This window comes from Durio zibethinus, chromosome 18, assembly GCF_047325235.1.
Source record: "Durio zibethinus cultivar Kanyao isolate XHJ-2024 chromosome 18, ASM4732523v1, whole genome shotgun sequence".
Classification (NCBI taxonomy): domain Eukaryota; kingdom Viridiplantae; phylum Streptophyta; class Magnoliopsida; order Malvales; family Malvaceae; genus Durio; species Durio zibethinus.
Genome location: NC_143179.1, coordinates 7,606,396 through 7,623,714, shown reverse-complemented (window position 1 = coordinate 7,623,714; position 17,319 = coordinate 7,606,396). Strand labels below are relative to the sequence as shown.

At 30.3% G+C, this 17,319-nt stretch overlaps 2 protein-coding genes across 5 annotated transcripts; both read right to left on the bottom strand.

The window, feature by feature from the left end:
- Positions 1 to 100: 100 nt before the first annotated feature.
- LOC111299167 (casein kinase 1-like protein 1) lies at positions 101 to 5,745 on the bottom strand. 4 transcript variants are annotated; one of them, XM_022894207.2, is made up of 14 exons: positions 5,261 to 5,745; positions 5,133 to 5,173; positions 4,029 to 4,098; positions 3,728 to 3,876; positions 3,543 to 3,638; positions 3,372 to 3,442; positions 2,450 to 2,511; positions 2,289 to 2,352; positions 2,117 to 2,201; positions 1,847 to 1,973; positions 1,658 to 1,740; positions 1,516 to 1,579; positions 1,087 to 1,229; positions 101 to 757 (listed from the first exon to the last, which is right to left on the bottom strand). In XM_022894207.2, the coding sequence occupies exons 1-14, from the start codon at positions 5,334 to 5,336 to the stop codon at positions 476 to 478; spliced, it is 1,413 nt and encodes a 470-aa protein (XP_022749942.1). In that variant the 5' UTR covers positions 5,337 to 5,745; the 3' UTR covers positions 101 to 475. The 4 variants fall into 4 exon arrangements, with proteins under 4 accessions (XP_022749942.1, XP_022749943.1, XP_022749944.1 ...); XM_022894208.2 differs by having other exon boundaries at positions 1,682 to 1,740; XM_022894209.2 differs by lacking the exon at positions 4,029 to 4,098.
- Positions 5,746 to 12,284: 6,539 nt separating this feature from the next.
- On the bottom strand, positions 12,285 to 14,981 carry LOC111300369 (uncharacterized). Its single transcript, XM_022896005.2, has 10 exons — positions 14,607 to 14,981; positions 14,366 to 14,460; positions 14,110 to 14,177; positions 13,966 to 14,009; positions 13,753 to 13,830; positions 13,525 to 13,678; positions 13,094 to 13,246; positions 12,882 to 12,992; positions 12,657 to 12,722; positions 12,285 to 12,571 (listed from the first exon to the last, which is right to left on the bottom strand). The coding sequence occupies exons 1-10, from the start codon at positions 14,900 to 14,902 to the stop codon at positions 12,473 to 12,475; spliced, it is 1,164 nt and encodes a 387-aa protein (XP_022751740.2). The 5' UTR covers positions 14,903 to 14,981; the 3' UTR covers positions 12,285 to 12,472.
- Between the last annotated feature and the right edge of the window lie 2,338 nt (positions 14,982 to 17,319).

Genomic DNA, 17,319 nt, shown 5'->3' with positions numbered 1-17,319 from the left:
TATATGTATGTTTCTCCACCATTAAGGAAAAAAAAATCTATAAATTTGCCTTCCGAGCAGTCGTACAAAAAGAAACAAAAACGTAAGAACACGAGTGACATAAGTACAAGAAACAATTTACAATGTTATAAAAGTTTGAAACTTCAAGAATTCTCAGATGACAGAGAAGGCATAATATTAAGATGAAAGGGACACCACAAAAAACAGGGAGTTATTATAACTGTTAGGAAAATAGCCATACCACACTTATTGGCTTCACAGGCAACAACTTTGATGCAGTCAAATTTCTCTTCATAAGCTCTTTTCCATCTGCGAAGAATTTAAGCTTTGGGTGCACGAGATTCCCAATCAGGAGCTCCAAGTAACAAATTCCTTAAAACTCAACCCCCCAAGAAGGAAACATACACAATCTGTTGCAAAATGTAGTAGTACATCAACCATAGCATGGTTTACAACAACTCATATAACTGAGCATTTAATAATGAATTCTCTCATCACTTTCAAATTGCAGGCCCTCAATTCCCTTGAGGGCGGCTTCATAGTTCTTGCCATGAGAGGTATTTCTCCCGGACATCATCCGCTTAGGGTCAGCAGAATCAACAGGACTTCGTTGTCGACTTGAAATTTTGTGCAATGCTCCAGGGCTAGCATCAGTTGTACGAGAACGTTGGGGATCAACCTCACTACCAGCAAAGGCATCGCGACTGCTAGAAACAGCAACTCGCCTTGAAGAGGATCCACCTGACTGCCCCATAAACTTCGTCCAAGTAAAACCAAATTAGCACTAAAAGATAAGAATGCAATAAACTATACAACGGTACGGTTAAAGGGAAATAGGACTACTTCATAGAAGCAGTTGAAAACTATCCAATATCTGTTGCTAAAAATATAGGACAGGGAATCGGATGCACATATGATATCCAACTTTTGAACATATATACTTATATGAACTAATATACCAAGCCTCCTAATTTAACTAAAGAGGTGACTTGCAGATGACAGAGGACTGACGGAAAATTATAAGCACTTAGGTTGATATTGGTCACCCTATGTACCAGCACCAATGAAACCTAATAAAAAAATTACCATAGCCTCTTTAGTAATTGCAGGATCATTTGCAATAGGACTCTTCTGCTTTGCATAATTTCCAGAATTCATCAAGGGTCCTGATGTTCTCCGCCGCGAGGAATCCATGGAAGACAAGCCAGCTGCTCGCACATCCTCTACAGCTGCAATGAATAGATGCAAATGGTATAATTCCAAGCATAACTTGATTTTTCAACTTGAAAGAAACGGAACAGACAAATTTGATACTAATGCAAGTATTTCAGTTCTTATTAAATATCAAAAAGAATTTTTAAAAATTGGAAAAGGGTAAGTGAATAACATTGCAAGTTTGCATGCACACACATGTGCGTGGGTGTAGACACAAAAAGTTGAATACTAAATAATTCAAAACATCAGCGGTAGTGCTAATTATGAGACAATCAATTATATGAAAGGAGCACCAAATACCTGTGTGTCTGTCAGCATTGGCCATAGCAGGGGGTATGGCAGAACTTGTTCCAGCACTAGGACCCTAAGAGAGACAAGCATTACAAAAGATGCATTCCTTACTGATTACTCACAGAAGTAAAACACCCTACTAAAAACTCACAAGGGCTCGAGTTGGAGGAGTCACCAGCTGTGATTGCTGATACTTCAAAATGGTCCAATCAAAGACATAGTCAAATTGGAAGCCTGTTCAGCAAGGATTAACAAGAACAAAGAGAAGATGTAATGTCACTGTGATCTGTAGAGATAATATAAGTTGACAGCATGGACTGCTAAAAATGTAAATCCAAACCTTCGCGAATAAAGAGGTCACGAAAGATTCTTTTGAGATAAGCATAGTCTGGCTTATCATCAAATCTTAGTGAACGGCAATAATGGAAGTATGATGCAAATTCTGTTGGATAACCTCGACATAAGGCCTGAAACAGCATCATCTTCGGTCACAATTTTGCATGTAAAACCAGAACCTCTAAGCCACAAATCCACCTCTTTCTATTACCTCAAATTCCCTTTACAGAAACCTAATGCAACTGAAAGATGTAAATTTTAAAGACATCCTTACCTCAATTGAAGTAGAAACCTTCTTCTCACTAATTTTCTCGTATTTCTGTTTCTTAGTTCCAGCTTTCAGACCTTGCCAAGGAAGACTGTAAAGAGAAGAGGCATCAATAATGAAAATTATAAAGGAAGCAAACACAATAAACAAAAAAAGTAGCATAGGTAGCAATAATCACCTTCCTCTTAGGAAGTACATAAGCACATATCCAAGAGACTCTAAATCATCCCTACGGCTTTGCTCTACATGGTATATGGAAGGACAGAATCAAAAGTAAAAAGCCTTAAAGAAATGTCCATAAATTAAAGAAAAGATGCAACAAACATTGACCATACATACCAATGCCCAAGTGTGTGTTCATGCTTGCATATCTTGCAGTTCCAGTCAGATTCTTATTTTCCCTGAAACAGTCAGGACCAGGTAGGATCAAAAAAAATGGCTAGGCACATTCACCACAAATTTTCAACAAAAAAATCACTCGAAAGAATATTGAAATATAGATGTGCCAGTGCAAGGCAAAGAAGTTGGACGCATCATTATTGCCAAATCCACAAGTAATACAACCAGCCTTATTACAGTTTTTCACACAGGGCTTTATCTTGGAAATTCATGAATACATGCTACTAAAAGATTACAGCTACATGTTAAAATGCTAAAACCAACCTTATTGGAAAATCCTCATAACTCAGAAGACAAAATAGTCCAGGGTGCCAGACAGGTATCAATTAATTTTCAGGCAGATTGCAGAACAAAAATGGAAAAGGAAACATGTCTTCTCAGGTAATATAGCCTCAAGTACAAGCTTGATGACTTTATTTTTAACAGCAAAACTTCTCTAAAATGACCAAATGACAGCATATTTTTTCTGCATCATATTAGTTCATTCATGCCTTGACATAAGTACGAACTCTAAGCATTTTAATGCCAAAACATATATGGTAGATTACACATAAGATCTATTATAATCACAAAAGAAATATGGAAATCAATCAGAAGTTGCCTCTTCTAAAAGAGGATGCACCATCTCTACATTCCTCAGCACATAGTGAAAAATAGAGGCGCAATCAAGAGAATCTCATAGTGGAATCAGCTCCAATGACGCTATTCGTATTAGTAAACCAATCAAGAAAATGTGAAACAAAGAAAGGGAATTAAAAAAAGTTTCCTTCCATTTTAAAGGGGAGGGGGAATGTAAACAAATCCAGGCCTTTGAAACTAAATGTAAAATTCAATAGATCAAATGCATACAAAGTTCTCTCACCTGTAAGGAATGTGTTGATGGGTGGAACTGTCTCTATATTTCTTAGCCAGACCAAAGTCAATAACGTAGACCTATGTGAACATGAAAAGCAATAACACATTAAAATCTCCTCCAACATATAAAAAAACAAAGATATATACCATTATAATATTTTGACCAGAAAGCACAAACCTGATTTGCACGCCTTCCCAAGCCCATAAGAAAATTATCCGGCTTAATATCTCGATGTAGGAACGATTTTGAATGAACAAATTCGACACGGTTGATCTGGCAAGAAAAAACAAAATAGCATGAAGTAACAAGACATTAAGTAAGAGTAACTGAAGTTGCGAATGTATGGAATTCTATGAAACTACCATTTGATCTGCAAGCATGAGAACTGACTTCAATGAGAGTTTCCTACTGCAGAAATTAAATAGATCTTCAAGACTAGGTCCAAGCAAATCCATAACCAGAACATTATAGTCTCCCTCAACTCCAAACCATCTCACATTTGGAATCCCAGCTGCCAAGAAAAAGTTCAAGATGGGTAAAGTCAACAGTTGCAGTCGTAAGAAAAAATATGATAAATAAATATGAAATTCAATAACAGCCACAGTTTGGAACTAGAACTTTATTTTCTGGAAACACACAAAAAAAAAATCAAAGTATCATTACTTCCTCCTTGCAGGATCCTGTATAACTTTGATTCATATAACAACTGAGGATGCTTTGTCTTCACATTTTCCTGATCAATAAAAAATAATTAAAAAACAAGATCATCACCTTCTTTGTGTACCAAAAAGAATTTACTATAGTTAAAACAACCGCAACACATGAGAAATCACTATCAATACTAAATATAAGAAAGCAATTACAGAACGAAAAACTTTGGACTAACTGAATCAAACCAATAATTCAAGCAGAAAATTAATTTATTAATTATGTCATTCAAACTGATAACGCCCCCTCCTAAAATCTTATAAGTATCATTGATTAACAGCAAATGAATTCACACCAAATATGGAGAAAATAAATAGAATAATGTATATATAATGGTAAATTGGCCATTGACACGGTAAAGGAAGTCACCCCATTTAACCTTATTTATCGCCACAGATAACCACCCAGAAAATATTCTTCTTGTCCATTATGAGCCAACCATTAGAGAATAATAAGAAATCACTAATGAACAAATTTGATCCTCCGTTTGATAAGATATTATGATCCCACCATGTTAAAACTTAATTAATAGTTTGCTTCTATGCTTTTCCCTTTTTACTTTGATGGAGTCCGCTAACTATGTTTATCATTAATTTAATGCAAACAAAAAACAGAAATAAAAAACTAACACCAGGTCAAGTGCATAAACCAAAGTGTCAAGTGGTTCCAAACATCAGTATTCAGTACACTTGTCACGCTTCCTCTGAACATTATATACTAATCCAAGATAGTACATTTGAACCAGTTCCTATAAATTGGAACCAATTTTCTCCTTGCTACGCACATTGGTTAGAACCCAACTAACTAAACAATAGCAGATTCCTACACTTTCTTGCTTCAATATATCCTATAATTCAACTGCATCACTAAGTTATAAATGATTGTGTTATCTAATGAACATGAGCTCTGATTAAAGCCTAATCAGAATAGCAACTACATTGCTATTTTATAGAACGTTAACATGCAACAAACTACAATTGGAAACAAGCAAACAACCAAAAGCAAGAAACTCATACAAAATTCAACAAAAATAGGAAGTGAATTTTAACGACTACTTACAAGCTTAATCGCAACCTCTTCGTTTGTCTGAATGTTCGTACCTGCAAAGAAAATAAAAACCACTAAATTATACTCAAAATCACGCAAACAAAAAAGAACAAAAGGAAAAAAAAATATATGTAACGAACCCAGATAGATCTCTCCAAAAGAGCCGCTACCGATCTTACGACCAAGCCGAAATTTATTACCGACACGAGGCTCCATCAATTCAACTTCAAATAAGTAAAAAAAAAAAAAATTTTTTGAAACCCTAATTTAGAAAAATCCCCCCAAATAAAAAAACGAGGAAATTATATGGCGAAACTAAACACCGAATCAAAGCACCGAAAAAGCACCGACATCCAAATATTTTATCACGTCAAAAAATAAAAAAAAAATCGACAGAAAAATCAAAAGATAAAAAAGATCTAGAGTTCCGTGTTTGTTTTAAACCATAAAAGATATAAAATTAACAAACAAACAAAAAAACTAAGGTTAGGTTAGATTAATCGAAGGGAAAAAAAAAAAGGTGGGGAGGAATAGCTAAGAAATCATAATTCTATTTCTCTCTCTCTCTCTAAAAACTGCTAAATTTTCATATTTTCTCTCTCTAAAAGCTTTGTTTTCTAGCATTGTGGATTTGATCCAATCGAAGAAAAAAAAAAAAAAAAGCCTCAAACGACGGAGGATGTGCGTGTTTTTGTTATTTGTGGGTCTCCCTTATTCTTTTTCTTTTTCTTCCTTTCTTGCTTTCTTTTTCCTTTGTTTTTTTAATAAAAAAATAATGGGTTTGAGAGAAAGCGATGCTTTGCCACGCGTGTTTTATACGCGTAAAGTGACCAAAGCTCTTCTGCGAATCTATTTGAATGCTTAATGAAATTAATTATGATAAAATTAAAAATAATGATAAAAATAAAATTAATATTATATCATTAAAATTCATTGTTATTATAATAAAATTAAAATTAATAATAAGATATGTATTTAAATAAAAAAATAATGATAAAATAAAATAAATTAGGATGAGAAAAAAATAATTATTAAAAATATTAAATTAAAAATTAAATATAATAAAAATTTTAAATTATTTAATATTCATAAAATTAATAAATAATTTAAAATATGATTAAATTAATAAAATTATTTCATAATTTTAAAATAAAATAAAATATAATATAAAATAATTATATTGTAAGGATATTTTTATCATTACAATATAAATTAAAAACTAAAAAAGGAGCAAAAAAAAAGTGAGTGGGCCTTTAATCCCTAGGCCAAAAAATAGTCAAAAACTAAAGGTGTATTTAAATAAACGGAGATATTGGTTTAGCAAAATTTAAAATAATATTAAAAGTAAAATTAATTATTATAATGATGAGATTAAAATTAGTTATAATATAAATGTAATAATTATGATAAAATAAAATATAATAAAAAAATAATCATTAAGAACATTAAATTAATTTTGTATATAAAAATTTTTTAGATTATTTGACATTTTTTAGAGTAATTAAAAAATACTAAAATATTTTTATATCAAATAATAGTTTTTAATAAATAATTAAAAAATAATAGTAATATATCAAATGATTTTTTTAATTTAAATATACATTGAGCTCTCAATTTTTTTATTTACTATATATTTGATTACTAATTTATACATAAATTCTATTTATTAAGTATTATTAATTTATCTAATTCTATATGAATATAATTATTATTTATTCATATTAGAGTTTAAGAATTTTAAGGGACATTTTAAGAAAAATATTAAGGTACAATTTGGACAAATTAATAATAATATGATAAAAAAGAAATGTTATTTTTAAATTAAAAAAATAATTTAATTTTTATATATAAGAATAAAATTGTATTTAAAAAATATCAACAGAGACAAAAATGTCCAAAAATGTCAAAAGTATGATGCGGTGGCTCACTACACCTATTACCCAACAGTGGAAAGTCAGTCACCACTAGTGCCATGTCAGCATAATCAAATTGTGGGTTTGCTACCTTACAAGCAAATCACGGTGGCTAATCGCACCGAAAAGGTGGCTAATCGCACTGAACATTTAGTGCGAATAAATCCAAAGCCAGCTTAAAATGATCGAATCTAGCCGTGCCCGATACACCCATATGGAATTTTCTTTCATTTTTTGTATGCAATCGCATCTTGTTAGGATTGTGACTGATTTTAGCGTCCATTTAGATAACAATAGTAATTAATTTTAATGAAATTAAAAATAATAATAAAATTAAAATTAATTATTAGTAAAGTAGATATTTTTTATATAAATGTAACAACAATGATGAAAGAAAATTTGGAGTACATTTTATTAGAGAGAATTTCTTTTTTTTTTCAAGTTATTGATTGTGGATATTTAATCTTACGATTGATTCAAAATTATTTAATTATTAAAAAAAGTATTAAATTTTTAATAATATAAAAAATTTATCTTTTTCTGATATTTTAAGATTTTAAATGAAAAATTATTTGATTTTAAAATTTGATCTAAATAAAAAAAAATTTATTTATGTTATTTTTTTAAAAAATAAATTTTTAATTAATTAAATTTTATTGTAAGTCAATAATAACATTTCTTTTGAATAAAACATCATAATTAACTCTTTTTTTTATCTCATATATTCTATAATTGATAATTATAACATTTATCTTAAATATACATCATAATTATCATTTATTTGAAATATGAAATGAAGCTGTTACGGTGTTTTAACGACGAAACGTCGTAATTCTTCATTAAAACGCCTTAACAGCCTTACGTTTCTATCACTTGAGAACTATGCATCACATGCTGTGATAGATGCAAATGGGTTCCACGAGGGCAATATGGCAACAGAGAAATGTGTGCCAAGTGTTACATTGATACGAGAACCCATCGCATGGCTTTGGCACATTATGATCATCTCATGCCATTTGGCTTTGTTGTGCTAGACGTCTTGGCTTAAAGATGAGAAAATATTCATGGTATCACCTCCTAAAGCTAGTTGCCTTCTATGCAACCAGGCTAGGATATTTTGTTTAAATGAATACATAAATCACTATATATAAATATAAATAGGTATAGTATCACACAACATTTGGCACAATTAAGTGAGTGTTGGATATCCAACTCAATTGAGAAAGGCAACTTTCAGCAAAGCTTCGTGGTATTCAGCAAAGCTGCTGTAATTTTCATCATCTGGTTTATATACAAGTAATAGCGGCATTTCTTTTAACCAAATACCGTAATTAAGTGTTTTTAATTCTTAAATATCAAGTAATTATGACGTTTTTTTTAATCAAACGTTATAATTGAATATTTTTAATTTTTAAATCCAAACAATTATGGTATTTGTTTTAATTAAATGCTGTAATTGAATATTTTATAATTTTATATAAATAAAAATTTGATAAAGGTATCATTTGTCATGTTTATTTGATGATAAAAATAAAAATAAATAAAATCTTTTGTTCGTTTGATGATGAATGTATTATTTGTTGTATTTATTTATTTTTTCTAAACAAAATAAAAGATTTTTTACAAGATTACCAAGGAAATTATGGTCAAAATACACTATTTAATAAACATAGATTTCTTAATCAAACGATTGAATTTAAAAATAGAATGTTTTGAAAATCAAATAAAACTTAAGGTATCATATTTTCTCAGGTTTCATATTTTTTTTTTAGATTTAAGATTCTGCAAACTAAATACCTCATAGTAAAAAAAAAAACTATTAAGGTATTAATCTAAAAATATAATAACAATATATTTTTATATATTTTATATTAAAATAAGAATAAAAAATTTAAGTATTAAAAATTATTTGAAATATTTAAGATCTCAAAAAAATGATACTTATAACAATTATAAAATAATACTAAAATAAAAATTATAACAAAATAAACAAATTCAAATATAAATATAAATAATTATTATTTAAAAAAATTAGAATACACATCTTAAAATAATATTATTCATATTAATTTATTTTTTTATTTATTTAGCAATACATTTTAATTAATATACTTATTTTTTAATATTTACTAGGAATTTATTTGATTATAAAAATTAATTATTTTTTTATATTATTTAATCTATTTATTTATTAATATTTTATTATATAATTATATAAATGATATATTTTAAATAATAAAAAAGTCAGGCAAAATAATAAAATAACCAAAAAAATGAAAAACAATTAAAAGACAAAAGTTAGGACATTTTTGTATTTATATCGTAGAGTAGAAGTAGCAGGAAAAAAAAAAAAAAAAAGATAGGAGGAGCATAAAAGATAAGGGAGCTGTGATAAAAAATTAAAAACTTCATTAAATCATCAAGATCATGTTTGATTTATAAAATTATAATAAAATATGATAATATAATATTATGAATAGGATTAGATTAAATAATTTTATTATATTTTATATTTGATATGTGTAATGATTAAAATAAGATAATTTATTTATTGGTAAAAATTATCTTTTTTTATGGTTTATATAATTTAAATTATTGATATAATTTTTAAGAATATAATAAAATATATAAATTTAATCTTATAGATTAAAAATAATTCTCTCTATTTTAAGAAGATTAAATTGTCTTATATAAAGAGGATAATAATTTTTCTTTTAATCATATATATTTCAATTAGATACAAATTAAATATAATATAAAATAATTATTATATTATCATATCCATCATTTTATACATCAAACATTATATAAGGATTCAATTAAAAAAATAGAGCAGCATAATGGATTAAATCCTACCATTCTACACTTGTGTTTGCCAAACATATGCATGATGTAATTAAAAGCGAAATTTGCACCTCATTTGGTATTACAAACTAATCTAAATCGGATATGAGTCTAAGAAAAAAAATAGATATAACATTTAAAATACGACATAATAATATGATATGAATACGATTTAAAACTAAGATACAAAAAAGATAAGACTTAAAATTTCAATAATAACTATATATGAGTTTAATAAAATAAAAAAATATATTTTATATTTTTGTATAAACATGAATTATAATAAATAATTTTTATATAAAATATAATAAAAATACATAAATTTTAATATTTTACATAATACAAATATACAAATCATTGAGTTTTAAAAAAATAAATTGAGCAACTATCAAGTTGGGGGTCACCTTGTCACGTGCTTTTTATTCATTTGTACTCTATTTGTCACGTGATCTTAATGCTTTTAAAAATTTTTAAAAAGCAAATTTTTTAATTAAATAATAATATTTTATAGATATAACAAAATCACGTTTAAAGTTAAACTTTGTTAAATATATTCTCGAACTTTATAAGTAGTTTTATTTATAATTTTTTTTTCAAAATTTTTGTTTAAGGGAAAGATAATTTTCAAAGAAAATTACTTTAATTTTCATTGATTAATAAAAAGTTTTAATATATCAATTTTATAAAAAAAAAAAAAATTTATTTGAAAATTAATTTTTACAAAACAAATGAAGTTTTAATTTAGTTAATTTATGTAACCAGTTTTAAGCATTCAGGATATCTATATTTCAATTTCAACAAGTGCAACTCATTTTCTTGTTTCTATATTGTGATATTTTATGTTAATTTTTTCTTTTTTGGGACTTAATAAGATGAAATTTAAGTAAGAGATTCTAAATTTGTAAGTCATGGTGTATTCCTTTACATAGAAAGATAAAATAAAAAATATGAGAAAATAATGGCTTTTTTAATAAAAATAAGTGAATAATCTTTTATTTTACAAAACATTTATTTATAAAGAAAAAGTGTCTTTATTGAAATAATATAGCAACTCTATCGAGGTACATACATCATTAGATTATTATTGTTATTGCAAGATGATTCTTTGATAACAGTAATCCTTTGTCTCATTTTTTTTATCCATAATTTTTTAAAAATATTTCAAAATTATATCATTTTTTTTTAACATTTAACACTTTTATTTTTTAGATTTTAAAATTATTTTTATGATTTTCTTTTTTTAACATTAAAAATCTTGAATTTTAATTTTATAAAAAATTTAAAATTTAATATTAAATACATAAAATTTAATTTCTTTTTAAATTTCACTAAAATTAATAATATCGAAATAATTTGAAATAGAGGGAATACTACATAAAAGATTATGACTAAAAAATTGAATAACAAACAAAAAACAGATGTAAGCTTCTTATTATTTTCTCAATTTCCTGCACATGATACAAAATTAATAAATAACTAAGTTTAAAGCAAAATATTAATCTTTAAGATTGTATAAAATATAAACAAACTAAAAAAAAGGAGAGAATATTTCATGTCTTTGTTTTCACCAATTTGAAAACAAATAAGTTGCATTTCTATTTTTGCGCAAAGCGTTTTCTGGTTTCACCCAAAGCCCAAAAAATGAAGCCTTTTTATGGCCTGGTAGTGGTGGACCAACAAATCATGGGCATAATAGTCTTTTTACTGATAGAGAAGTCCTTTAAAACCCGACGGTTAGCCCTTTAAAGCTGTAGCCGTCGAATCCTAAAGCCCAAGATTAAAACCTTTTCCACCTGTTTTAAAACTATGGTACCAATGAGTACAGGTGTCAACTTGTGAATGGTAGATGATAGTAAAGTTTCAAGTGGGCCTGCAACGCTGCTTCTGCTTCTTCCTGGTACAGTCTGGCAGCTGCAAAAAAAACATTTGATTCCGTCGTTACAGTTGTTAGTTCGTTAACTGGTCTGCTCATCGAATCAAACCATCCGACCCCAACTTACATCACATTCCGACATATCTCAATCTCAGGCACAAACTGCAATGGCAGAACCCCAAAGATTTTCTTTTGCTATATGTAAGCCAAGCATCAAATATGTAATACCACGATTTCAACAGCAGAGTTTGATAATATAGGGTATAGATGTTCAAGGGACCTGCTTGTTGTGTATTTTGGTATAGGATACAATTTTTTTACAACCTAAAGGACATCTGTAGTAAAAGAAGAGGAATTAGGGAAAGGAAAGGGGAAATATAGAAAGCTATGAACATTTGACAGGGAAAATGTCACTGGCATGAGCATTTGTTGCCATATGCTACAAGTCTTGTTTCCGAATTTCAGTCCCAAATGAAAATTTAACCATCAAGAATATAATGCTTGCTACCCAGTCCAAACAATTAAGCACCATAGGTAATATGAGTTGCCAGGCAATTTTTACCGGCCGGCAACTTGCCAAACATATAAATTAAAAGGAGGCAATAGAGCCTGCATATTACACAAACTCAAACATCACTCATTTTTTCGTAGCTCTCACCGTACTGATCTGATACACGATGGGAAATACATGGAATACACAAAATAGCAGAGGAAACTTCGTTTCATTGTTTCCTGGCAAGTGCAACTGTAATCCAGTTTGAAACCAAGGTTTCAATCTTGGATTGATCGGTTGAAGATAATGATAAAGGAGTTACAGTAACCTGCCATTCCAACAAGATAAAACCAAATAAGCAATAAGAAAAGATTTGATGAAAAGTTGTAGTAAAAAGGGCAATTCCAACTCACATATCCGTCTTCTAGTGCTTTGAAATCTAGATCATCGTCTGCATCTTCCCTCTCCTTTTCCAAGAACTGCTTAAATATAAATGTATAAACTAGTGAGTGGGGGGCACCGCAGAAATCTGTTTCAACATCAAATGCTTGCTGGCAGAATTCTTTGAAAAGCAATGAAAATTAAAAACAATGGATTTGATAGAGTGCTAATTGTAGTAGTCATAGTTTTTTTCTTACCTCTAAGCGAAAGTATTTTTTCACTGTATGTTGGCCATTTAATTTTCCAGCAACACTAACAGATTCAATCTCAACATTCTTCCTATGTGAGTTTAATCGCCTTGCCGCACCCTGAAAAGTCCAAAAAGAGAGCCATTTAAGGACTAAAGCTAAAGCAAGTTTGCTTCTGAATTAGAACCTGGAGATTCTTTTGTTTTGTGACAGGTACTTACGGCTGCAGAGGCATCTCGGCCGAGTTGTGCAAGCTTAATACCAAGGCTTTGCTGATTAGACAGGTATTGACCAGCAGCAGGGTGCCTATTTGCTGACACAGCTTTCCAGCTTAAAGGTGACCTCCATAAGCTCTGCCTGGTCAATTTGAATCCCTGTGAAACACAAATTGTGCCAACAATATATGAATTATCTACCACATTTGCAGCTACAAAGAAAACAGGTAGTTTCCACCCATCTATAGATGCCTCATTTATCTCCTTATTAATCCAATTTAACTCATCTAATTAACTTATCGCATTTGAAATGTAAAAGTGATTAGGGAGTTTGAACTGTCTCTGCATATTTTCACGCAGCAACTGTTTCAACACTGTTTATCTTCAATTATCAGTATGAAAATAAGAGAAACTACATATTACCGAAAAGGGTTTACCTTGTTTGCTAGGGGACAAGAAGGGATTTCTATTTTCAGTAAGCAACATCCCGGGAAATTTCCCTTCTCAATATCTCTTACAGCTGTGTATATTAAAGGCAAACAAACATTGGCTGCATTCTTCAAGTCACTTTCACAGCTCACATCTTTCTTCCTAAAATTAATATAAAGTCATCACATACCACAAAACTCTGGAAATACTAAACTTCAATAAGAAATAATATTTACCAGTTGAATGACAGGCAAAGAGATGGCACACCACAAATTAGCGCCTCTCTAGCCGCGGCAACAGCTCCTGAGAAAAACCTAATAGTAATAAGTCATGGACATTGCAAAGAAAAAGATTAGAATTGAGACAATGGCCATCAAATTTAACAAAAAGATAATACAAAGAAGGGAAAGACAGCGCATATATAGGCTATGAAGACAACAAATACTTACACGTCGTGGCCACAGCTTGATCCTCTATTCATTCCACTAATCACCTGTATAATAATAAAATGAAAAACATACAGATATAAGAAAAGCATTGGTTCTAAAACATGGACAATCTCAAATTTAAAGCAACAACTAAAAAGGGCATACCAAAACGGGCTTTGACCATGAAAACAATGCTCCAGACAGAGCTAACGAGACACAATCCACAGGAGTTCCTGATCATAAAGACAATAAACAAATTTCTTACTTTGTACAATTACTTTTTTTTTTCTTTTTTTTTTATACAAAGAGGCCGTGGCTTGGGAACAGGTAAATGTATTGCAGGTGCTGGAATTTGAGCCGATTTCAAGGTGACAGCATCATCCAATTCAAGATTTTCCATTTTAACTATAGAGTTAGTTACCTGAAACTTCAAAAGCAGGGGCACCGCTCATTACGACCGAACATACCTCGACCGTCTCTCGTACCGTAATGGAATGACCGGCAACCGATTTATCCCTGAAATTTCCAAAAAAAGGCCTCTGCTAAGATTCACACTGATCTGGTTCAAAACTAACAAAAACTTTACTCCATTAAACCACATTGCATATATTTTTAGTTGAAAAGAAAATGTGAGATGAAATTTTGAAAAAAAAAAAACTGACGATTGAGGAGCGCAGACGTAAAGACTGAAACGACCGTCGGAGAGAAGAGCTTGAACGAGGAAAGCGAGGCCAGGTGAATCTATTCCTTCGCCATTGGTGATCAGAAGCTCTGGCTTAGAGCAATGTGGCTCCTCATTGCGTGAACAGGAAGATGGAGAGGAGTTCAGGGAGGTTGAGTCGAAGGAGTTGAAATTGGTCGATTGGTGTTCAACGGTGTCGTTTCGGGATATAAGAACTTGCTGGAGATTGGAGATCAAAGGAGGAGGTAGGAAGTTGTTCTTCACGGAAGTGGTCATGGCGATTACTATTCAAAGGCAGGTTTTATACACACTGTATTTTTTTTTCCTTTTTTTTTCGGTGAATTTTGAGTTGGTTTTGGCCTTTGGGGTCTGCTTTATAAATAGAGTTGGAGACTAGAAGTTGAAGGGGAACCCGGTTCAGTGATGTTAGTGAACCGGTCTTTTTCCTCCGTGGCAGTTAATTTCCACTTGGGGGGCTATGCTAGCGTGGCCAACCGTTTTTTTTGGTGGAAGACACCGACCAATATTGCTTCTCGGTCTTTTCAAACGTTGATTTATTGACCAAAGCATAATTATTACTCTTTTAGTAAAAAATGCATTTTAATTTTAATTGGGTTTTCCAACATTTTTTCCATTAACGGTAATTATAGCAAGGAGTTGTGGGCGGGGGCCGGATTTGATTACAAGCAGCAAAGTCACATGGAGGCTTTTGATTGAGCTTTCCTACAAACAGTAGTAGGGACCATGAAGCGCTGAAGTAGTCGATTGATGCTTTCAAAATTCACATGATGCCCTTTTATTTGTCCTTCAAATTGGCTCTTCCTTTTTACGACTGGGCCGCTAGTTGAACCAATTTTTGAGGGATAGAGTAACGTAAATTTCTTGTAGGGGTCTGTTTCTGAATCAAGACTTTCGCAAGTTTAACATGTCTTCGACCCACTAACATTGATTCAATCGCAAAATTTGCTCATCTTGACGTTACTGATATTAAGTTTGTGAATCCTACCAATGATTTCATTGTAAAAGTTAACATGATGCTTTTGAGTAGATTTGATGATTTAAAATATAATATAAAAATAATATAATTTAAATTATATATAAATTTAATAAAATTTAAAAATATATTTTATATTTTTATATTAATATATATTATAATATATAATTTTTATTAAAATATGATATAAACATGTAAATTTTAATATTTTATAAAATACAATTTTAGGACTCGTCGCATTTACTTTTAAGGACCAACACTTTTTAATATGAGTTAAAAGATTGGATTGGGCAACATATCTACATTGGATTTTATGTACCAAAAAACAATTTAAGATTTTGCTATGATTTTAATATGTCTTAGGGTCGGAGGACAACCTGCAGAAAGCGTTGTGCAGCCGACCCGAACTGGCCTGCACCATCTGATGTCGCCTTTTTCCGCATCTGGTTTACGTAGTTTCAACAAATTAAGCTGGCAAATGATTGGAATTTTGTTTCAGAAATGGATAGTTTCGTCAGCTATAGAACATTTGTTAATTGTACCGTGATTTTTGGTTCTTTTGAGAAGTGATGGTCACTGTAGATTAGCAAAATAATCAATTCTCACTACAATATTAAAAGCAATAAATTTTAAAAAATGTTTGAATTCTTGATCGGAAAAAAGATTAAAATCATTTAAATTAATCCAAAAAGATTCAAACAAATTTGAATCAGTGAATCAAAACCGAACAAAAAAATTTGAAATGTCAACAAGATGGGCCAACCTACACCAAGGAAGAAGACTTCTTAGCCTTGCCAAGGGTAATAATTTTTTTCTTCAAATCGAAAGCAGAGGGCTCCACCTTATCAAAACCATGGACTCCAAGACAGATTCCTCGACTAAATACTAAAAGTAAATAGTAATTTGAACGAATATATAATTTAATTTAATTAATTTATATGATCATAACATGATATTTAATAAATTTTAAAATTTAATGATAGTACTTGGAATTTTTTCATCACTACTTTTTTGTGAAAAAAAAAACTGTTAGAATCATTCACATAGACTGAGCTGAACATAATTCAAATAAGTACTTTAGTAGTGGTACAGATCAAATTTAATATTTGGTTCCTGAACTAAAGACAATAATAACATGGGAACCTTTTATCATCTTCATCAGATCCAATACTACTTGGATTATTAGCGTGCAAGTTCTGAAACAGATGCAATGATCTAGAGATCCTGCAAACCCCTTGCTTAAAGCCAAAAAATAAACCCCAAAAAAAGATTAATCTTTCTCATGATAAAGAAATGCTACATAGATTCAAAATGAATGATAAGAGATCCCTACTGCAACTTTCATAGTTTTCCTTCAGAATGAAATGACTTATTCCATATTTAGTCAACTGCAGATCAACAAAACTTGAGATTCTTAGGCTGCACACAGCCAGAATTAAGCTCATTGGATAACAGAGGTTAAAGAGTGTACCTGACAATATTACTGGCAGCCAAGGTTTCAGAATTCGGAGTAAGAAGATAAAGACTCGTAAATTTCCAGTGAAAAGAAGTATTTCACCTCCATCAATTGGTACGGCCACAGCGATGATAACCGGCCTATACCATGAATTGTTATGCTCAACAGTTGGCCTCTACCCTGTTAACTGACATAAAAAATAATGAAACGTGCTAAATGCTTCACCTGCTTGACTGGTGCTGA